Source organism: Narcine bancroftii, chromosome 9 (assembly GCF_036971445.1).
Source record: "Narcine bancroftii isolate sNarBan1 chromosome 9, sNarBan1.hap1, whole genome shotgun sequence".
NCBI lineage: Eukaryota > Metazoa > Chordata > Chondrichthyes > Torpediniformes > Narcinidae > Narcine > Narcine bancroftii.
In genome coordinates, this window is record NC_091477.1 from 63,314,365 (window position 1) to 63,338,743 (window position 24,379).

The following is a 24,379-nucleotide window of genomic DNA, read 5'->3' on the forward strand; positions in this document are numbered from 1 at the left end:
GTTATGTATCTTTATCTTTGCTACATAAAGGACATTGAGTTTCTCCAGCTTTGTGTATAGACTTTTAATTTTAACCCTATCCAATAGTTTGACCATCACTGACATAAGACTCACTGGTTTGCAATTCCCAGGATTCTCCCTCTTACCTTTCTTAAACAAGGGGACTACATTTGCCATTCACAAGGCTAATTCTGAGCATGAGAGGTTGTTTTATCTTCAAACAGCTAAAAATTTAGCGAAACACAATGGCTGCAAATGCTGGAACTTTGAGCAGACAAAAAATTGCTGGAGGAACTCAGCAGATCAGGCATCCATGGATAGAAGTAGTCAGTCTAAGATGAAAAGATTAAATTACTTTTATGAAGAGAGACCAAAGCTGTGGGAGGGGCCCAGAGGTAACAGAAAATGTTGAGAGGGGTTTGAAGTGGCAGGTGCTAGGTGGCTGTTATTAGGTCATGAAAAGTGCCAAACATAAGGACCTATGAGGGGAAAATACTGATTAGTAAATTTAACCTCAGTTCCAGAAAGCACTTGGAAACATTAATCATGTGAAAATGTTAAAAATGGCATGGTTGGCATAGCAGTTAGTGCAATGCCTTTCCAGCACCAGTGATTGGGACCAGGGTTCGAATCCTGCCCTGCCTGTAAGAAGTGTGTGCTTTCTTCACGTGTCTGCGTGGGTTTTCCTCGGGGCTCTGGTTTCCTCCCACCATTCAAATGTGCTGGGGTTGTAGGTTAATGGGATGTAAATTAGGTGGCATGGACACTTAGGGCCGAAATGGCCTGTTACCGTGCTGTATGACTAAATTAAAAAAAAAATAAATTAAGAGTCAATAGAAAAACTAACACAGATGCTTCAGACTCGCTGTGTTTCTCCAGGAACTCTTCGTTGGCTTAATACATTACTTTCATTAACCTCATCAAAAGCTCAATCAGGTTTAATTAAATGCAGCTTGTCTTTAAGCCAATGAAGTGTTGCTGGATAAATGCAGTGAGTTTGAAACATCCATGAGTAGAGATTATCAAAGGAATGGGTCAGGACCCTTTATCAAGTCTAAAGTGAAAAAGGGGTGATATTATGTTATATAGTCAGGATAATGTGGACTATTTACAAAATAGTTGTGTAAATAAACTAGTGTACATTCAGTTACTTAAGTTGTATTGGTAAGAAAGTGATAAAGAACATTACATTTTTCTTTATCTTGAGAAGGGATGATATATAGTCAGGATAATGTGAACTATTTTGTAACTGGATAAGAATACACCCTTCTCATTGTAGAAACTGTAGTGCACCACTGTCAGACATATGTATATGTAAATGAGTGTGTGAACAGTTTTCTGAGATGGTGGAAGGCATCAGTAAGTAAAGTCTCTTTTATTTGAATGTTGCATCTCTAAGTTATTTAAGAAGCCTCCCAAGTAACACAGCGACATAACATATTATATTTGTAAAGGGAGAATAAAGTTGTGGGAGGAGCCCAAAAGTGATAAGGAATAGGATAGGATAGAAGGTGGCAGAGGTGGAGAGATGGGTAGAGGGAGAAACCACTAGGAAGGGGAGGGGGAAAAAGTTAGAGAGATAAGAACAATAAAATGTAGGTAATGAGCAGATGGAAACAGTGGATGCAGATGATTGTGGTGGATAATTGAAGGTGGAAAATATCAATATACATACAGATGTGAGGAATATGAGGCCTTGTTCCTCACATTTAGGTTTGGCCTCACCCTGACAATTGATGAGGCCAAGGACAGTTGTAGGAATGATTGGACGCTATCTGACCTGCTGAGTTCCTCCAGCAGTCCTTTGTTTGCACACAATTCCAGAATCGGCAGTCTTTGTATTTCTCCAAAGTAGTGCATTAGTTGTTTTTATGTATATTATCTGAAGGTGTTTGACAAAGACCCTCAGAAAATACTGGTTAGCAAAATTGAGGCTCCTCTGTGAAAGGGTCAGGGTGGGAATGAGCATGAAATTGGATCAAAGGCAAAACAGTGGGTAATGCTTTTCAGGCTATGCAGTGGTGAGCAGAAATCTTCCTGAGGGATCATTTCTAAGGGAGATTTTATGTATATTCACAGACATGTGTGCGCAAAGTTATGGAAACTTGAAAGGGTGGTAAATGTTAAGAGAAAGAGATAGGCTAGCAAAATGGGCAGAAAACTTCCAGTTGAAACATTTCACAAAATGTATTTGGGTAAAAATAAATAAGGAGGAACATTGTAAATAAATTTACTCAGTAGTAAGGCATGTGCAGGAACATTTGAGTGCTTATGTCCCTGGGCCTTGAACATGGTGGGTCATGTTCAGAGATTGTTCTAGGATTCTGTTTTTTTTATAAGTAGAGGCATAACATAAAAATAATTTAGAGATACAAGAGACTACACATGCTGGAAACAATGTTCATATGTACAATGTGGAAGTTCAGCAGGTCACGCAGCAAAGTTTAGTGGTATGGTTCCAGTGATTAAGTATTTTTCTGGATGTCTAGATTGGTGAAAGTGGATTTTTTCTCCTTGGAGAAAATACAAGTGCAAGGAAAGTTGAGGGAAGCTTCAGAGTAGTGCATGATCACAATTGGTATGGATAGGATTTGGGAAGCTTTTTCCAACAGTATAAGGGCCAGGGTACACAGATTTACAACTTTAGGCTCAGGGTTAGCACAAATTTTGCGGACTAAATGGTCTCCCAAGTCATAACAATTCTGTGGCTCTTGAGAGTTTCCAGAAACAAGGGGATAAAATTAGACCGAAAACATGATGACCTCAGTAAATCCCAATATTGATAAAAATGGACCTGCATTCTAAAAAAAATGTATATTTCTTATTCTCAGAAAAATCAAGTAGATGCTATAACTGTGGATGGTGGAGACATATATGAGGGAGCTCTCTTGTCTGATGGACGCCTAAAGCCAATTTTAGCTGAGCAAATTACAGGTAAGTACTTATTTACTAAAATATAAAAGTTTCCTGCTCTTCCTTAATGTTATCCTGGTTCACTTGGAATTATATGATAATGATATTGGTTATTGTCATAAACTTGGCACCAAAATTATTATGTTGCAGCCAGACAGGTGCTTGTAATGAAAGACTATATTTGTAAACTTAATTGAAATAAAAGACAATAAATACATGTGGCTGAACCAAGGAACAGGAAAGGTATGACCAGATTAATGGGGTTGTTTATAAAACTATACAAAAAAATAAAGACTAACCAATAGTCAGCAAGAATTGATGTAACAAGTTTGCAGAGAAATAGCAGACAGCTAAAGAAAACACAAAATTTTAACTTTCCTAATATTGACTGGAACTTTCATAGTGTAAAAGAACTGGATGGTTTGGAGTTTGTCAAGTGTTCAGGAAAGTTTTCTAAATTAGTGTATGGAAGTTCCAACTAGAGACTGTGCATTTCTTATTAGGGAATGAAACAGGAGAGGCAACGCATGTGTGTGCAGAACACTTTGGGGCCAGTGATCATGATGCCATTTGTTTCAAGATAATTCTAGCTAAGTATAGGTCTGGAACTTGGGTTGATATTCTAAATTGGGGAAAGACCAATTTTGAGGAAACAGAAAAGTGTGGATTGGGACAGATTTATTTTTTTGACAAGGGATGTATTTAGTAAGTGAAAGGCCTTGAAGGGTGAAATTTTGAGAGGGCAGAGTCTGTTCCTATCAGGAACATGACAACATAAACAAGCACAGGGAACATTTGTTTTCAAGGAAAATTAGGAGGGCTAAAAGAAGACAAGAGGTTGCTTGACTCAATTCAAGATTATTTTATTATAATTTAATAAAACAGAAAATGTGATATTACACAAAATATCCTTTAGTCTACCATAAAGGCAGACAAAGATTCACTATCAGCAAAAATTGCCCAGCAGGTCAGCACCTCTTATAGCCAAAAAAAGAGAAGCAAAAGAATGTCCATGACTTTGGCTCCAGCGCTCCCGCAGCCTCCACAACCACACCGCCTTCAGTTCAAACCATCAGCAACCTGAGCTCCAGATGGACACTCCAGACACAATCAGGAAGCCTCCAGTCCCTTATTGTATCCTGGTACCCCATCAGTCGATCTCCAGCCATCGACAACCTATTGCGAGTCCTTTGACTGCAGTCAGAAGCACCCAGCATTCAACCTGGGTTCTTCGCATCGAGTCACCAACAGCTAGGGAGCAGAGATGCAGCGCTCCCGCAGGGTCCAACTGCCCAGTTGACTGCTATCAGCTTTGTACATGCTTTGAACAGTCTGTTGAGGGACCCAAAAGTGGTTTTATTTGAATTACCACCACTGCGAGTCTGCACCCAAGATGGCGGCGCCTATTAATTGGCAGCAACTATGAGGGGCTGCAGACACCAGGGAAGTGGAGGACTGAAGCAGGGCAGCAGAGGATGGGAAGATCCCGCACTGTTTGAGAGGGAGAAGCAGAGGAGACAACTCATGGGGACGGTGACCACAGCAGCGGACCAGTGAGGGGGTTCCGAGGCTGATGACCAGCACATTCGGCAGGCTGATGGCAACTCAAGACGAGGAGCTCGTGGAAGCTGTGGACTGCTGGAGACTGGCTCAAACTGGCTGGTAGCAGGTATCGGATCCAGGATGCGAGGAGGTGCCGAGGGCGCTGACGGGTCCCTGATTATGTCAGAAGTTCGGATCGCCGATGGTTTGTACTGGACTCTGTGTGGCTGCGGAGGCTGTGGGAGTGCTGGAGAGGAATCTACGGATACTCGATGACTCTGGGGAGACTCTCTTTTGCTTTTCTCTCTCTGACTGTAAGTCCGTAAGAAGCACTTAGGTAATTCTTGCCGGTGGCGAATCTGTCTGCCTTGCAGCAAGAAAAAGAAATGTTATGTTGTTACGAACCACACATAACAAGCAGCAATAGACAATGAACCAGACAGTGATAAATTTTAAAACATTAATTTTATTTATAACTCTTAAATTATCCTTAACACTATATCTATCTCCAACTCTGCGCAGGTGTGTGTGTGTGTGTGTGTGTGTGTGTGTGTGTGTGCGTGTGTGTGTGTGTGTGTGTGTGTGTGTGCATGTGTGGGTGTGTGGGTGCGTGCGAGCGTGCGTATGTGCATGCGCGCGTGTACATGCGATACCCAAACAGTCCAGGCCAAAATCTAGAAAATTACTTCAAGGTTCAGTCTTTCAGATTCCCTGTTGAATTCTCACGAATTCTCCTTGCGTTGCCTTTGAAGAAATGTCCATCCACACAAGCTGTGGTCAAAACACTCCTGGTCCTTCTGTAGGCAAGACTCGAATTGGGCATCCTCCAAGAAGCTTCCAAGACCCTGGCACCGATCTCACCAAGTGACCTTCACTGTTAATCACAATCAAAATGAAGCACTTTGCTTCCCAAGAGACCCTCCTGGCACAGGTCAATCCACTGAAAAGGCCCAGTCATTCACAGAGCTTGTTTTGCTCTGAATTCCACAAAATGGCTGGTCACAAGAGCTGCTTCAGAAAGCTGTTTTCTCTCCATGGTCAGAACGGTTCTCCCTGCACAATCACGGCATCTTTGCAAATTTATTGAATCTGGGACGGACTGTGACAAACCTTCCAATGTATTGAATTATCGCTGGCCTGTGACTTGAGCTGTGATGGTGCTTGTGTGAAATGTTAAATGTTTACTGTGACCATTCAGTTCCTCCTGTGTATACTATCCTTTACAGTGATAATCCCATTTTACTAAAATGTAATACCTCCCTCAACAAAGAAAAATTTTAACTGTATGAGCAAAAATTTTAACTACAATCTACAACATTAAATAGTACCTTCACTATTGCTGTATAAAATAATACAGACAAATAACATTCTTTTAGAAGCGTAAACAACTCATAAGTTTAGTTTTGCTGTGAAACATTGCAAATTTAACATCTGGAAAGGCAATCAGCAATTACATTATCTTTGCTTTTAATTCCAGAATTAAACTCCAGTTTAATAATCTTCTGTTCTTATTTTTAATCTTACTCAAAAATTATGGTCAATTTAAAAAAGCTTAATCCCATAGCAATGCAAACATACACCCCAAAATGTTGCAGAGCCAATCACTTTCCAATAGAAGAACAACTCCCCTGAGTGTTCACTGAACCTCCCAGTCACATAAGCCACTGGATTCTCAACAGCATCATAGCCATACCCATCCCCCTGCAATAACACAGCACCAGCAGCATCTGCTCTGGCATCAACCACCAAATCAAATGGCCTATCTAAAATCAAGGGACCTAAGCACAGGCCCATGACATTACCACGTCCTTCAGTCTGTTGAATGCCTCCTTACAAATAGTGGTCCAAACAAACTTCTCATTCCTCTTCAAAATATCAATCAAATGAAGAGCGATGCCAATAAAGTTTTGACAGAACTTCCCATCCCATCCTACCATTCCTAAAAAATCTCCCAATAACTTCCTTACTTGTTGGGCATAGGAAATTCAGAAACCATCTGAATTCCAACTTGAACATGCTCCAATCCTCCCTGGCCAACAACATAACCAAGACAACTCACCCAAGCATGACAACATTCACTCCCAGCTAAAGTACATTAAAGTTGGGTCTCAAAAAGCTACCAAACAGCCGTTCCCTAAAATGGCTCTCCCAAGACCCCCATGAGTTGTCACATCTTCTCCCAAGAGTTTCAACTATGCAGCCAACTTCTCCCACCTTAGATGTTATTTCATTGCGCCCAGAAAATCTTGTTTTAAGATAATTATACATTGTTGAGAACAGAATTAACATTTCATCTCTTGGTTTAAAACTTCTCTGACGAGATTTTCTGTCCTTCCAAACTTCCATTTTATCTTGAGCCATTTTTATATTCTCCTCAGCTACCTTTAAACTTCCAGTGATCTTTAAACTTTGAAACATAATCCAACAATTTCAACTGCATATCCTCATTAACCCACTGGTCTTTTAACAACATTAAAGGTCCAAACACCAGCTCAAAAGGACTGAAGCCTAATGATTCCCATACAGACTCTCTTACTGCAAACAGAAGCAAATGGACACCCTCATCTCAATACTTATTATCACAGCAATAGACCCTCATCATGGTCTCGAGTGTCAAATGAAAGCTCCTTGAGTTTCGGGATGATATGCAGATGATGTAATTTGTTTAACTCCCAATTTAGAAATAATTTTTTGGAAAAGTTTTGACATAAAATTGCTTCCTTGATCCCATTGAATTTCATTAGGCAATCCCACTAATGTAAAGAATTTAACCAATGCTTTGATTGTGGATTTAGCTTTTATATTCCTAAGTGGAATAGCTTCTGGAAACCTGGAAGCTGCACATGTAACAGTTAACAAGTATTGATTTCCAGCTTTTGTCTTTGGCAACGGATGGACACAATCCACAATAACACTAAAAAAAGGTTCTCCACGAAACAGGTATAGGTTGTAATGGTCTTCGGGCAGCTCCTGATGAGGTTTACCCACAACCTGACAAATGTGATACATCCTGCAAAAAGTCACAATGTCCCTCCTTAATCTTGGCCAAAATAAAAGTGTTTTGTTATCTTTATCTACAGTCTTCTTGACTCTAAAATGACCACCCAAGGGTGTGCTCTGGGCCAAGTTTAAAATTTCATTCCTATATACTTTAGGAACTACAATCTGATGAATAACTGCCCATTCTTCATTAGCAGGTATATCCCTTGGTCTCCACTTTATCCTAAGTACACCAGTTTTAAAATAATATCCAACTGGCACATTCTCAAATTCCTCATCAGATAAAACCTTATTTCTCATCTCAGCAAGATCAATATCTGTTTTCTTATCAATTCCTTTTGTGATAATGAAAAAATTGCTTGCTTTCAGTTTCAACATCAATGACCTGGTCAACAAGAAAAGTTTTTGACAAATCCACACAATCTAAAAACTGTTCTGCCTTATCAGGTTCTTTATCAGGTTTCTTTGTCATTGCCTGAGTCACTGCCCAGGCCGCAGAGATTTCAAAAGAGCAGGCAGAAACAATGGGTCTGCCCGGCTAGCTGGGTTTGTGTATCTTGGATAGGAGGTAGAAATGAGCAATGTGGGGATGGGAGACAGTGAGATTGTCAGCTGTGGAGGGGAGGTGACCAGAGTTGATGAGGCTGGAGATGGTGATGGAGCTTGATGAGCCGTGGTGGGGTCCTATGGGAGGTGTATGTAGGAGGAGGTGTCTGAGAGCTGTTGTCTGGTCTCAGCAAGGTAGGTATCAGTACACAGATCACAACTGCACTACCCTTATCTCCGGGTTTGATGGTGAGGTTAGGATTGCTGCGGAGAGAGTGGAGGGCAGAGGGTTCGGAGGAGGTGAGATTAGAATATGAGAAGGGGGTGGTGAAGTTGAGATGGTTGATATCTCGGCAGCAGTTGGAAATAAAATGGTTCAGAGTGGGTGGCTGGCCAGGATAAAGTTTCCAGGAGGGGTAAAAGCAGGAGAAGGGGTCTAGGGTGGGGGGTCTAGTATTTGGACAGACAATACTGATGATGAGATCATGTAGTAGGGAACAGAAATGGCAGATATATTGGATGCAGAGGCTAGTGGGGTGGTGGGTGAGGACAAGGGGAATCCTGTCATTGTTGTGCCTGGGGACAGGGTGAGAAGAAGAGCAGCTGAGGTCACCCTGTCCTTTCTCTCAATTCATCCAGCTCTGTCGCATCTGCTCCCATGTCATCAGAGATATCCTCCTTTTTTAAACAGTGTGACTTTCCCTTTACCACCATCAGCTCGGCTTTCACCCACTTAATCTCCATGACCCGCACATCTGCCCTGGTCCCCTCCACTCCCACGCACAACAAGGACAGGATACTCCACCAATGTATCATCATTCACCATTTCCATCATCTGCGATGTGATCCCACCACCAGATACATCTTCCCTTCTCCTCCCATGTCTGGCTCCTTCTGTGACTCACTCATCCACTCCTCCCTCCACACCTATTGTCCCCTTGGAATCTAACCCTGTGACCACAGGTGGAACTACACTTGCACCAAGACCTTCTCCCTCACCTCTATTAGGAGCCCCAAACAGTCCTTCCAAATGAAGTAACACTTTACTTGTGAATGTTCAGGGCTGGTCTACTGCATCCGGTGCTTCCGTTGTGGTCTGCTCTACATTGGAGAGACTGGACACAGACTGGGAGTTCTTGGCTTTTGTCCACTGCAATAGCTTAAATCATCCAGTGACCCCCCACCCCATTTCAATTCCCTGCCCCATTCCCTTGCTGACATTTTTGTCCATGATCTCATGCACTGCCATAATGAGACCACCTGTATATGGGAGGAATAGCACCTTATATTCCGTCTGGCCACCCTCCAATCGGATGGCATTAATTGCAACCTCCAATAGCCTTCTGCTTTCCTGGGCAATTAAATTTCCAGACCAGGTTCTGATGCAACCAGTCGGTAATTCTGTACATCATCTAAAACATATGAATTAAAAATGTTTTGGGGTATTAATATGAAATAGCATTCAATATTAATATTATTAATAATAAATGGACCAGGAATTTGTTTATCTGACATCATCTGTATCTTGAGCATTCTGGATTATCAAAACTTTTATTATATTTATAGTGAGTTTGACACATCCAGTTAGTTAATAACTATTCAATCTGATCTATATTGAAGATTGCCCTCCTGGCACACCTCACAACATTGCTATTGGCAGAAGGCATAGAATTTAGGGCAAAGGGTAAAAGTGGAATCTTAAGAACTTTTTGGCCGAGTGGGTGTTTGGAATTTGCAGTGCACTGTCCAAGAGAGGGATCATTGATTGCTGGTCCTCTCATAATATTTAAGAAAAGTTGAGGCAGACACTTGAGCGCCCAAGGTTATGGACCAAGTACCTTTGTCAAAATTATCCTGTTCTAAATTCATGGTAAGGCATTCATTCCTTCAAAGATCTGTACTCCTTTAAATTGCCTGATTCATGCCCTCCTGCTCCTAACAGATAAGGGAATGCTGAATTCCACTTGTAAGATGTCTCCGTTGAAATTAGTTTGAAGGTTTTAGGATGATCCTTTCCTAAGAATTGTATATGGTGCAATGTTATGACCATTCAGGCTATGGAAATTTGTCCTTACACTCCCTGAAAGTTTGGATATGGAATAAAATTTGGTCCTACAAAATTTATATGGGGAAAAATAAATAGTTAGATACAGTACAAAATGTGAAATAAGATTTTGATATGCATTTAAAAAAAGTAATAGAGACAGGGATAGGAAGGTGATGTGAAGATACAAGAGGCTACCATCGACCTTCACTCTCCCCCCACCCCACCCCCACCCCCACCCCCATCCTACATTATTAAACTTTAGACATGCAGCATGGAACTCAGGCCTTTTCAGCCCAATTACACCAAATGACGTACAACCCCCGGTACGTCCTGAATGGTGAGAGGAAACCAGAGCACCTGGAGGAAACCCGCACAGACACAGGGAGAACCCTTACATTCAGTTCTAGATTCGAATCCCAGTCTCTGGAGTTGTAACATCTTAACTGGCATGGTAACTCTCTCTTTATCTGTCTCTACCTCTGTCCATCAACTTCTGTCCTTCAGAAGTCTTTTTGCTCCAAGATGAGCAGCTACATTCTCAAGTCACAAGACTTGTAAAAATACTTGCAACTTTCCCCTAGTAATCCACCACTAAAAATATTACATCTATTGGCTATTAAGAAATTTGCTTTGGAAACTGACAAGGCAATCTTTACTTATTTTTGTTGCAGTGTTCAATTTTTTAAATGTTATTACTAATTGCCATGCCAAGTCTAGTTCAAATAAGAGGTAGGGAGGGTTTAGTTTTGTTTTGGGTAGGCTTCTACGAGTCAGCACATTGTGGGCCGAGCAACCTTGGCTGTGCTGTAATGTTCTCCAAATCTCTGAATTATCTTAAGAGTCACTTAAATGTCCCTTAAGAATATGCCAGTTAGTTTAACATCTGTAGTTGGGAAAATGCATTAAAGAAATAGTCAGGCATCTGAAGCGAAATAGACCCATCAGGGAGAAACAGCAAAGCTAGGTCTTGTTTGACAAACTTACTGGAGTGTTTTGAGGATATAACAAGATCTCATATCTCAAGATTCAAAGTAATAAACGTGTCATTACATGAAATTTCTTTTTCTTGCTGCAAGGCAGACAGATTCGTACCCGGCAGAAATTGCCGAAGCGCCTCTTACAGACTTACAGTCAGACTTACAGTTTTAAACGTTCAACATATAAATGCAATAAACCCATTAAACAATGTCATCACACAATGAATATAAACAAAAAAATTGTGTCATCTACTTTCGCACACTGGGTCAGTTCATTTCGTCTTCTTCTCATTCTATTATTTTATGGGGTGGAGGTCCGCGGTAGTCCCTCTTTGTGGTGTTCCATGTACGGTTCCCAAATTTGTTCAAATAATGTGACTTTATTTTTTTAATTATATGTTATTTTTTCCAATGGAAAAAATTCATTTCTATGTACCATTGCTGTACTCTCAGGCTCTCTTCTGATTTCCAAGTTGACATTATATATTTTTTTGCTACAGCTAAGGCTATCATAATAAATCTTTTTTGCGTTTCATCCAGTTTGATGCCTAATTCTTTACTTCTTATATTACTTAGAAGAAAGAACTCTGGATTTTTTGGTATGTTGCTTTTTGTGATTTTATTTAATACCTGATTTAGATCTTTCCAAAACTTTTTCACTCTCTCACATGCCCAAATTCATGTACTGTAGTTCCCGTTTCCTTCTTACGGCGAAAACATCTATCTGATAATGTTGGATCCCATTTATTTAACTTTTGGGGCATGATATATAGCCTGTGTAACCAATCATATTGTATCATGTGTAACCTTGTGTTTATTATATTTCTCATAGTTCCGGAGCATAGCTTTTCATTTTTTATCTTTATGTTTAGGGCTTGTTCCCACTTTTGTTTGGGTTTATAGCTTATTTCATCATTTTCTTTCTCTTGCAGCTTGATGTAATCTTTTAATTATCATTGTGTCTGTAATCACATATTCAAAGCTGTTTCCTTCTGGTAACCTCAGTCTGCTTACCAATTTGTCCGTTAAGTAGGTTTTCAGATGGTGGCATGCAAACATTGTACCGAGAGTTATTCCATATTTGTACTTCATTTGTTCAAATGATAATAAATTATTTCCCAAAAAGGAATTTTCTATTCTTTTAATCCCTTTTCTCTCCCATTCTCTAAAGGAAAGGTTATGTATTGTGAAAGGGATTAGTTGATTTTGCGTCAATAATAATTTTGGTAGTTAGTAATTTGTTTTTTTCCTTTCTACGTGAATCTTCTTCCAAATGTTGAGAAGATGGTGCAGTACTGGTGAACTTCTATATTGCACCAGTTTTTCATCCCATATGTATATGTTCTGGTACCTTCTCCCCTATTTTATCTAGCTCTTTCCTGGTCCAATCTGGTTTTTCCCTTGATTCATAAAAATCTGATAGATATCTTAATTGTGCTGCTCTATAATAATTCTTAAAATTTGGTAGCTGCAAACCACCTAGTTTGTACCATTCTGTTAACTTATCTAGTGTTATTCTCGGTTTCCCCCCTTTCGATAAGAATTTCCTTATTATTTTCTTTAGCTCATTGAAGAATTTCTCTGTTAAGGGAATTGGTAACAATTGAAATAGATATTGTATCCTTGGGAATATATTCTTCCATCGGATCAATTTTGCTGCGTTAAACTCCTTCCTCTTCTTATTAGCTCAAAACTTATGTCTGGGTAGAAAAATTTTTTTTGACCTTTGTATTTCAGTGGTTTTTTTGTCTTCTCTAATTTTATTCATTGCCTTCTCCAATATATTTTCTCTTGTTGTGTATCTCAGAAATTTTACTAAAATGGATCTTGGTATTTGTTGTGACTGTGGTTTTAGGGCTAATGTACTGTGTGCCCTTTTTATTTCCGTTCCTTCCTGCATTTCTGGCATTCCCAGGACTTTTGGGATCCATTAATTTATAAATTCTTTCATAGCTTTGCCTTCTTCATCTTCCTTAAGGCCCATTATCTTTATATTGTTTCGCCTACTATAGTTTTCTATTATATCCATCTTCTGAGCTAAAAACTCCTGTGTTTCTTTAACTTTTTTGTCACGTTCTTGCACATTTTCTAATCCTTTCCCTACATCTGTTATTACCAGCTCTATTCTACTCACTTTTTCTTCTGTACTTTTCATTTTTCTTTTCATTTCACTAAATTCTAGTGTCAACCATTCTTTTAATGCTTTCATTTGTTCTTGAATTTTTAAAAAATCTATGTACTGTCCATTCATTTTACCTCCTATTCCTCTGTGCAGAGTTTGGTGTTCTCTTCCTTCCTCTTCTTCTTCTGCGTCTGCTCTTGGGTTTGTGTCTTCTATTTCTCTTCCTTGTATCTGTGTCTCTTATGACTTTCTTCTTGAGCTGCTTGTCTCAGTTCGTTGGGTATTTTTTTTTCCGTGGTTTCTTGATGTTAGTCCTCTTCTTCTGTTGTGTCTCTTGTTTCCTTTTTTCTTTCTCACCCCTCCCATTCCTATTGCTTTCTTTATCTTCCAGCTGGGAGTCCTGCTGTTGGGCCTCTCTCAGCTGCTCGTGTTGTGGAGTTTCACTCCACAGCTGGTTCACCCCCCGTCGGTGTTTTTCTTGTCATGCGCAACATGCATACACGATTCCTCGTGCATGTGCAGTTGCGCACCCCTGTTTGGCTCCGCGAGCCATTTTTGCAGTCCCGCAGTTGGTGGGTCGTGACCCTACGGGGTCTCCACTAACCTCGGGGAGCAGGCTCCTCTTTCCACAGCAGGTCCCTGCTTTTTCGTGCACTTAAGGCCTTCACCTTTCTCTTCCGGCATCTTTCCTTCTTCTTTTCTTCCTGTTGTTTTTGGTTTTTCTTTCTTAGGTGCCATTTTCTCCACACCTTTATTTTTTATTTGTTGTGATTTGTGTGTCTGGGGCTTTGCTTTTTCTTCACTTTTTTCCTTCTTTTCTGGAGAGGGCTGATATTTTCCTACCGGCCACTACTCCATCACGTGACTCCTCCTCAGAAATCCTCATATACCCCACATTTTTTAGAGCCAAACTGACCGGGGACATTGGACTGCCAGCAGCAGCATCGTTGGACCCCAAGCTCTCGGGCAGGTGCGGGACCCTCGGGCATCCAACACAAGGAGGACCTCGGGGGTTTGGGGGGGAGGTGTCAGTGATTGGCAGTGGCCAGCATGTTTTTGGTGAGAATTAAAAAGCCTTCCCTTGTTGTTTTCTGAAGAGGGAAAAATATCCCATTGGAATACATCTCCACTCATGGGATTTGAAATAGAGCTTCGCAATTTGGAAAATTGTAGCATAGATGATTTTGCAGAAATATTATCTGTGCTTAGAACATTTTTGAAGTGTGGAGGACTGTAGCAAAATAATGTGCTCCTGGCCTAATACTCGAAACATTGTTAGAAAGATCACAAGGTGTAAGAACAAATAATTTGTAGCTACTAGCCAATTAAACTTAAGATGTTGAACTTGTTCTTATCTGAAGTAAAATCTATGAACTTAAAAAGACCAGTTAATAGGTCTTTATTTTGTGGTACTAATTCAGTTCCAAGCACAAATTGTCAAATAGGTGCAAACTAAACAACGTATTTCCTAAACCACAGGAGTAATCTTCAAGGAACTGAAAGTTATCATCCATAACTATCATCCCCACTGTGCTGAACAAGGGTTACTTTCCAGAGTAAACATGCAAATTTGGCGCTCTTGCATAGCTTCTTTAGGCAAATAATTGACAAGTGTTAGAATCTTAAAATAGTTTTCATTTTACTTATTAAGCGAAATGTGGACAATCAACATTTTAATAATTAATTATTGTTTCAAAAGCAATGGTAAACCACCTTCTTGAAATATTCCCAAACCCATGATTATGGTATTTCAACAGTATTTTGATTTAACACATGTGCAGAATTATTTCCATATCATGATGTGTGTACAGAAATCTGAAAGTAATGATATGGCTATCACCTCCCCTCTTTACATCCACCTCTCGACTGCAGTGGTTCTCTTATGAAATACTCCATACCCATGCTAGGTTCTCTCAACAATCTTCATCATACAATAAAACTCCTGGTATGCAGCATCTATGGGGATTGGTAGATGCTGGATCAATGACTTTTCCAGTTGCTTGAGATTGTGTGTTTCATGATTGGTGAACTAATCGTGAGGTCCGCCAATTTTAAACTTCCAATTTTTAACCTATTTATTTTCCACGATATTTTTGTCGGTTGCTTGAATTCTGGGTAACGGGTTTACTGTATTTTATTTTCCATTATTCAGGAGATTTATGAAACTGTAATTACTTGTGTAATCAGAATATTCTGCAGACCTTTAAAATAAATTAACCACAATCAATTACCAGAATAGATTGAAATAAATTCTATTTATGTATTTATTTAATTAATTTTTAAATTTCGACTTAAAGCGTGGTAATAGGCCCTTTTCGGCCCATGAGCCCATGCCACCCAATCACACCCATTTCACCTATAACCCCTGGTATGTTTTGAAGGGCGGGAGGAAACCAGAGTACCCGGAGGAATCCCATGCAGACATGGGGGGATCGTATAACTCCTTACAGACAGCGCGAGATTCTAGGCCCAGTCCCGATCACTGGTGTTGCAACAGCATTACACTAACTGCTACGCTAACCATGCTGCCCAAAACTGAATCAGTTTGGATTGGAAATTATATTTCCATGTAGTTCTAATGGCTCTGACATGACTGACTATGCATTGTTTTCTTACAGGAGCAACATGCTACTATGCTGTGGCTGTCGTAAAAGCAAACAGCATGTTTGGGTTCAATGACCTAGAAGGCAAGAAATCCTGCCACACTGGTCTGGGGAAATCGTCAGGCTGGATTAGCCCCATGGGGGCACTTCTGATCAAATATCCAGAAAAATGGAATAGAGAGGACAGCATTCAACAATGTAAGCAGGTTTCTTTCCTCAGAACATTTTCAGTGCTTTTACTCAAACGGAATGAATAAAGGCACAAAGAGGTTAACTGGGTTTAAAAAATGAACTGATCAGATCCATCTGGTGATCAGGAAGGAGGAGATTTTGACATTGGATGATGAGGGGATGTGTGAATAAACTGACTGTGGACTGGAATATGTGGGGTGTCAGGACTCCCCTTCCCCAAGTGGAGACTGCTGGGATTCATGCTGAAGCAAACAGTGTTGTCTGCAAGAGATGTGCCCTATTATTTGCCTTTGAGCAGGAATAAAAGTAACAAGAATCTTATTGCTAATTTTACCCATTGTACTGACTTCATCATTTCCATTTATTTCAATGGAAGACTAATCAGTTGAGTGGTTTCTCATTATGCATTCAGAACATGCAGACTATTTCGAACCTCAGCCCAGCTACAGGACAGAAACAGGCCTTTCAGCCCTTCTGATCAGTGCTGAACTAATTTTCTGGTAATCCCATTGACAAACATAGTGAACCTAGCACTGATCCTTCAGGTACTCCACTGTTCACAGGCCTCCAGTCAAAGAGTCCACTACCACTCACTGGCTTCTCCTGTAAAGCCAATGTCTAATCTTATTTACCTCCTCACCATGAACTCTGAACAACTGAAACTACCTGAGCAACTTCCCATGAGGGACCTTGTCAAAGGCCTTACTAATGTCCATGTAGACAACATCAACTCTTCTGATAACCTCCTTGAAAAGCTCTGGGAGGTTAGTTAAGCATGACCCATCATGCACAAAATCACATTGACTAACCCTGTCTATTCAAATACTTGTATATCTGATCTCCAAGAACACCTTCCAATAACTTACCCACTGCTAAAGTCAGGTTCACCAGCCAATCATTTCCTGGATTATTTTTAGTCTTTTTTAAACAATATTACAGCATGAGCTCCCCTCCAATCCTCTGGCACCTCACCCATGGCTAAGGCCAAGGCCCCAACAATTTCTACACTAGCCTTCCTTGAAACTAATGGTATCATGATCACTGGACCAAGAGTGTTTCCTTACACACACTTCTATCACCTACCCTGTCTTGTTCCTGATAGGAGATTTAGTATCACACACTCTTGTTGGTATGTCCATATATTGATTTGGAAAACTTTCCTGAATATATGTGACACGCTCTGACCCATCCAGCCTGTTTACAGTATGGGGAATCCAGTCAATGTTAGGAAAGTTAAATTCACCTACTATCACAATTTGTTAAACACAAAAGTCTGCAGACACCGTGGTTGAAATAAAAACACAAAGGTGGCCAACTCAGCAGGTTAAACAGTGTCCTTCATGTAGTAAAGATAAAGATTCATAACCAACATTTTGAATAGGAAAAATGTCGGCAGGCGTCCAAACAAAAAGGTCAGGGGAAGGGGCAGGGGGAGGAGCACAGACCCAAAAGCAGGAGATAATAGGTGGAGAAGGAAGGGAGGGCACTGTCTGTTCATGGCCTCATGTACTATCTGACCAATTGGAGGGACAACACCTGATTTTCCATCTGGGCACTCTCCAGCCATATGGCATTAACTTCTCTGGTTTCTGCTAATCTACTTTCTGTTCTCCCCCCTTCCCTTCCCCCCCGACTTCTTTCCCTCAGCTCGCCACCCCCTTCCCTCTCTGTTCACAGTGATCCCCCTCCCCCACTTGCTGGTGTGCCCTCCCTCTCTTCTCCACCTACTGCCTCCTTCTGTTGGATCGGTGCTCCTCCCTCAAACCCCTCCCCACTTACCTTTTTGTTCGGATGCTTACTGACATTTTTCCATACTTTGATAAAGGGCTCAAGCCTGAAAAATCTGTAATGTATCTTTATCTTTGTGATATAAAGTACACTGTTTGTCCAACTTTGTGTTTTTACTATCTCAACTAATGCTTTCTCTCTGCAAATTTTCTCCTCCAATTCTCACTGACTTTTGGGTGGCCTATAATACATGAGTATGGTCATACCTTTCTTGTTCCTCAGATCCACCCATAAAGCCCTCCGGTCTGTCCTGCCTGAACACTGCTGTGACATTTTCCCTGACTTGCAATGCTACTCCTCTGTCTTTCATCCCTCCCGTCTGAAATACCAGAATTCCGGAACATTAAGCTGCCAGTCCTCCTGCAACCAAGCTTCACTAATGACCACAATGTCATAATTCTGAGTGCCAATCCTGAGACCACAAAACTGGAGCTCCTGTCCTTCAACTTAGTGCCTAACTTTCTGAACTCTCTTTGCAGGACATCATCTCCCTTCCTACCCACGTCATTGTTCCCTACATGGACCACAGCATCTGGCTGCTCACCCTCCCTCCTGAGAATGCCATGAACTCGATCTGAGATATCCAGGACCAGGGAGGCAACATACCATGCAACATTCTCAATCTCTTCCACAGAACCTCTTATCTGTTCCCCTCACTGTCAAATCCTCTGTCACTCTCACTACAACTCACCTTTCCTCCTTCCTTCATATCCACAGGTACAGACTCTGTGCCAGAGACCTGAACACGGTGGCTTATATGTGGTAGGTCGCCCCATCCAAAATGGTATACATGTTATTTCAGGGTACCCTGCACTGACTGTCTGCTCCTTTTTCTTCTTCTGTGTGTCACCCAGCCAACTTCTCCCTGCCTCCTCAGTGTGATTGCATCCTTATAATTCCTGCCTATTAGCTTCCTGAATGATTCAGAGTTTTCCAGTTCCCTAACTGCACCTCTTACTGATGATTTCCCTGACTATCCACACACTATATGAGGAGCATATCTCTGCACTGGCCATTTCCAAGGTCTTTGTAATACGAAAAGAAAAGTAAGGGAACCTGCCCTTACCTGTGCCTTGCTGAATCCTTCACAGGGCTGTCTTGCCTCAACTTCAGCACTATTACCTCAACCTGTTCTCGCCAAAATCTCAACTCTCCGCTTGCACTCTAGCCCATTCACAAAATGTCCCACCCATGCTAATACCTTAAGGTGTCCTGCTCTCACACACTCTCGCTCTTACTCCTGTTCGCTGGGGAAAAAAATGCCAGCACAGCACTAGCCTACTGTAGACATTCATTTTGTCAATTTAACATTTATAGACGTAGATCTTTTGGAAATCTTGCTTATGAAATTGTATTCTTTGCAGTGCAAATTAATTTTGACTTTTTTTTCCAGTTGCATCACGTTTCTTTTCTGCCAGTTGTGTCCCGGGTGCAGATAAAAATGCATTCCCAAGCCTTTGTTATCTGTGTAAGAAAGGCTGTCAGCGATCACACGAAGAACCCTACTATGGATACACAGGTGCATTCAAGTGAGTATCTCACACATTTCTCTGTTTGTCTCTCTCCTTCATGTTGGTGATTTAGAACGATATCTCATGAAATGTACAACTGAGTTTAAAGGGAACAATTTGGTGAGCCAATGCTTGCAGGATTCTTCTTTTTGAACCAAACTAAAATAAATCATCCCTGCATTATTTAAAGTCAAGCCAGTGCTGTTCTTCTTGAAATTTAGGTTGTCTTTGAAATAATAAGGATGAAGTTCACCTTGTGTTTTAGGATGTTTTTAAATAATTTAGCAAGAGGAACAATACACTCACACAGTATTTTACATAACTCTCAGAAGTTCCTCAGTGCATCACAGCCAAAGAATTTCAAAGTATGTTTATAGAATTTTAAAGTATATTTCAAGATGTACACAATAAAATCACGTAAACGACCAAATAATTTATCTTTACTAATATTGATTGTTTGGTGAGTATTGGCCAGGTATTACGAGCTCCCGTTTTAGTAAAATGGAATTATCACTGTAAGGGATACTATAGACAGGAGGGATTGAATGGTCACAGTCAACATTTAACATTTCACATCACAACACAAGTCACAGCCCATCAACAATTCGATAGATTGGAAGAACTGAGGGAAGGTTTGTCACAGGCTGTTCCAGATTCAATACATTTGCAAAGACATTGTGACTTTGAACCATTCTGACGCTGGAGAGAAAACAGCTTTTTGAAGCAGCTCTTGTAGCCGGCCATATTGTGGAATTCAGAGCAAAGCAAGTTCTGTCAATGACTGGCCTTTTCCTGTGCCAGGAGGGTCTTTTTGGAAAGCAAAGTGCTTCATTTTGAGTGTGACTAACAGTGAAGGTCACTTGGAGAGATCACTTTGTTTTAAGTGTTATGAGCAGTGAAGTTACTTGGAGAGACCAATACCATGGTCTTGGAAGCTTCGTGGAGGCTGCTAAGTTTGAGTCTCACCAACAAGAGGACCAGGAGTGTTATGACCACAGCTTGTATGGATGGACATTTCTTCAAAGGCAACACAGGAAGAATTCTTGAGTGTGGGAAACCACTGTAATGTATAATTATCTGGTCGAGCATAACTGTTAAATAGTGAGGATAATGTGAACTATTTTGTAACAGCATAAGAATACACCTTTCTCACTGTAATAACTGTAGTGCACCACTGTGGGGTGTATAAGAGTGTGTGTGAACAATCTCCTGAGATGATGGAAGGCATCAATAAGTAAAGTCTCTTCTGTTATTTGAATCTTGCTTCTCTAAGTTATTTAAGAAGCCTCCCAAGTAACATGGTGGCAGCAGTATAAGAGAACATGTTTAAAGCCATACAATTGATTGTAAGTCCCTGAAATACGAAGGGGAGGAAGAGAAAAAACATTCCTGAAAAAAATGGCTGGAGCAACTGCAGTTCACCCAGTGATGGACGGGAGGCTGAAGACATTGTAGAATCATTTAAAAAGTTTCAGCAGAAGTGCGATTTAGCATTCAAGAACGATTTAAAAAATGCAATGGCAGAGGAGAAGGTCAGTTGTATACTTCTCTGGACAGGAGAGCAAGGCCTTGACTTATTTAATAGGTGGGAGCTCACAGGGGTGGAGAAAAATGATCCAGAGCAGATATTTGCAAAGTTTTTTTCTCACCTTAAACACAGGTCTAATCATAGAATTTGATGCTATGAATTTCAAGGCCTTATGCAAGAGACGTTTGATAACTTTCATGCTGGACTAAAAATTGTTGCTGCAAAATGCAGATGGAAGGATATAGAGAAAATATTAGCTGATCAACTAATATAGAGGGTGTGCCCATCCCAAAGTGCAAAAATCTCTTATAGGGAAGGATAGCTTGAAGTCAGCCAAAGATATAGACACAGCCAGAGCCTTTGAAGCGTCGAGGATGCAAATTAAATCCCTATTATGCAGACCCACCCATAGCAAAGAGAAGGAAGGATTGATGCTATAAAGAATGCGATCAGAAAAGTGCAAACCCACCAAAACCTACAGGAAGTGTAGCAGTCAACATCCCTTCAATGACTGAAACAAATGCCCCACATACGGTTCTGGATGTAAAGCCTGTGGTAGAGCAAACCACTGGGCAAAGATGTGCAATTCTGGCATGAAGAAAACAGTAATACCAGTGAAAAGAAAAGACAAGAAGAAGATCCACCATATAAAGGAAACAACAATGAGGATTCCGACACCCAGATACTGGACATAGAATCCATACACCTTCACGAGATATCGGGTGAGATGAAAGAAGAAAGCTTGTTGCCCACAAGGATCCAAATACAGAGAACAATCCAGAACAAGTCTATGATATTTAACCAAAGGGTGAACCTGGATACTGGATCACAAAGCAATGTTCTTTCACTCAGACTCCACTACCAGATGTTCCCAGAGAACATAATAAAAGGGTATCCTAAAGATGGTGCATTGGAAGCAGCAAATGTCTCATTAATGGCTTATGGTTGACCCATAATCAAGCAACTAGGGAGAGCTAAGATCAATGGCCGCCATAAAGGAAACAACATCCTCTGTACGTTCTATGTGGTAGATGCAGACGGACCAGCAATTCTATATCTGGATAGCGGCTGGGAGTTGCAATTGTTCTCTGTCAATTAAGAGATCCTGACAACATCCAAAAGCATCACCGACCTGTTCTAAGGTTAAGACTTTTTGGATACAAATTAAATAATTTTTGGAGAAAGTATTAAAAATGAGTCTTCTATTTGATCCAATGTTGATTTTAGGGGACATTTATTCAATTGCCTCAGGATTAAGACTGACTATGTATCAAATTGAATTTCTATGTTTTGCTTTAGCTGTTTCTAAAAAAATGTTTGGCTATCACCTGGAAATCTGATTTAGTTTTAGGAATGGAAAGATGGCAAAACTGAAGTGAAATCCTGTATTCCTCTCGAAAAGATAACATATAATTTGAGGATAAATACTATTATTTTGTAAAAGTATGGAGCTCATACTTAAAAATTCTTGGTTTGAAGATTTAATCTCTCGGTCCATTCCGGTGGGTGTTTTGGTTTCCACAGATAGTTGAATTTTTTTTTAAGGATGAGGAGGGGTTTATTCAATTATATACTTTCTGTATGAATATGTTATAATTGATGTTAAATGATTTAAAAATTATAAATAAAATATTTTTTATAAAAACACAACATAAAAAAGGAAATGATTTCCACAGAAGTACCTTCCAGGCCATGGCACACAGTGGGAGCAGACTTGTTCACTAAGAATCAAGAGTGGTATTTAATAGTAGCCTGTTACTACTTTAAGTTTCCATTCATCAAAAGGGTGAAAGACCTGAGAGCATCAACTATCACCTCAGAAATGAGAGGGCTCCTTGCTGAACAAGGAATACCCGAGTAAGTAATATGTGAGAATGGAACACAGTCCATGTCACAAGAATTCCGGAAGCTGGCTGCAGAGTATGGGTTTGTTATCACTACATCATCCCCATACTACCCCAAAGGTCATGAGTTAATTGAAGATTAGTGCAAACTGAAACGCACACTAGTTAAGAGTCGCAAAACCAAAGAAGACCCATACCTAGCTCTTCTATCATTATGAGCAACACCTTTAAGGACTGATGTGAAGTCCCCGGCAGAACTTCTAAATGGCAGGAGATATAAAACAACTCTACCAAGCAAAATACACCCTACAGAAGACCAGGTGGAAACCAGAAGAAGACTGGCTGACACACAAGAAGAAGGACACCAAAATTACAACAAACATGCACAAACTTTACCAGAACTCCTCAGAGGGAAACATGTGCATATTCAAGAGCCGATGTTGAAAACATGAATCCAGCAAAGGCATCAGAGAAGCTGAGACACCAAGATCATACATTGTCAAGACAATCAGCTGAGGAGGAACAGAATTCATATCCAGCCAATAAAAGATGTGATGAAGCAGAAAGCTTTAATACCAGCAAGGCCTGCAACACCAATGGCAAGTGAGGTATCAAGTGAAGAGACCACAACCACTAATACTGAAACATCAACACAGCAGTAGTCAGGTGAAGCACAACAAGCTACATCGCCTACACGTGGACCAGCAACACAGCCCAACGGTCGCAGCCAAATCCACGAGGTGGTGAAGGAACCTACTGCCACCAGTGCGATATCGCTAAGAACTATTTAAAAATAGTGTAAATAAACTAACGTACAAATTCAGATACTTAAGTTGCACTGGAAAGAACATAATAAAGAACACTAAATGTTTCTTTTTCTTGAGAAGGAGGGATGTTGTATATTCAGAATAGCATGAACTATTTTCTAATTGCATAAGAATACAGTCTTCTTACTGTAATAACTGTAGTGCCCCACTGTGGGGTGTATGTACATGTATAAGAGTGTGTGCAAATGGTCTCTTGTGATGGTGGAAGGCATCAGTAAGTAAAGTCTCTTTTGTTATTTGAACCTTGCATCTCTAAGCTATTTAAGAAGCCTCCCAAGTAACACAGAGACATAAACAATATCTTTTGGCTAATTGTACCTATGGCCCTTCCACACAGGCTCCTGTATAAAGGTGGCTGTTCCACAGTCCCCTGCAGCTCAGTGCAGGACAACCATAGTAGGGATATGTTATGTTCTCGTGAATAAAACCTATTTGTTTCTCCACAATAGTCTCCTGAGTGATTGATGGTGCTTTAGCAAAGTCACTATGGCTACAGCCAGGTTATAACTCTCAGTTATAGCCCTAAGGCTGTAGCTCAAATCCACAGGAGAAGAAAGACACACCCACCAGTAGAGTGTATTCGACACTGAGTTTATTCAGTGGCAGCTCTGCCTTTTATAGTCAGCTCAGCAACGTCACCACTGGGGCGTGGTTGGTGTGGGCTGGCTGCTGGTTGGTTACCTCAGATGCCTGGGCCCCAATTGAGCCCCCTGTGATCCACCAGCGGTGATTGGCCAGTTTCACTGCTCTGCTGGCGGCCTATGTAAATGGGCATTTCAGCCCGCACAATGTTTTCCCAGTCGTCGCATTCGATGGCCATTTCCTGTGTTAAATTATGTTATCTTCTCAAGTGGAATACAAGTACGTCATCTCTCCAACCCTAAATCCGTATCTGATTTCTCAGTAATGGCGATGCACTTCTTAGAAACAGCTAAAGCA

General features: G+C 40.6%; 1 protein-coding gene across 1 annotated transcript in view; it reads left to right on the forward strand.

Moving 5' to 3' along the window:
- Positions 1-24,379, forward strand: part of LOC138743706 (serotransferrin-1-like) — a 91,222-nt gene that overhangs the window by 14,583 nt on the left and 52,260 nt on the right. The window contains exons 3-5 of the mRNA XM_069899330.1: positions 2,832-2,934; positions 15,766-15,948; positions 19,124-19,259. Of these exons, the coding sequence (XP_069755431.1) occupies positions 2,832-2,934; positions 15,766-15,948; positions 19,124-19,259 (422 nt within the window). The remainder of the gene's footprint in view (positions 1-2,831; positions 2,935-15,765; positions 15,949-19,123; positions 19,260-24,379) is intronic.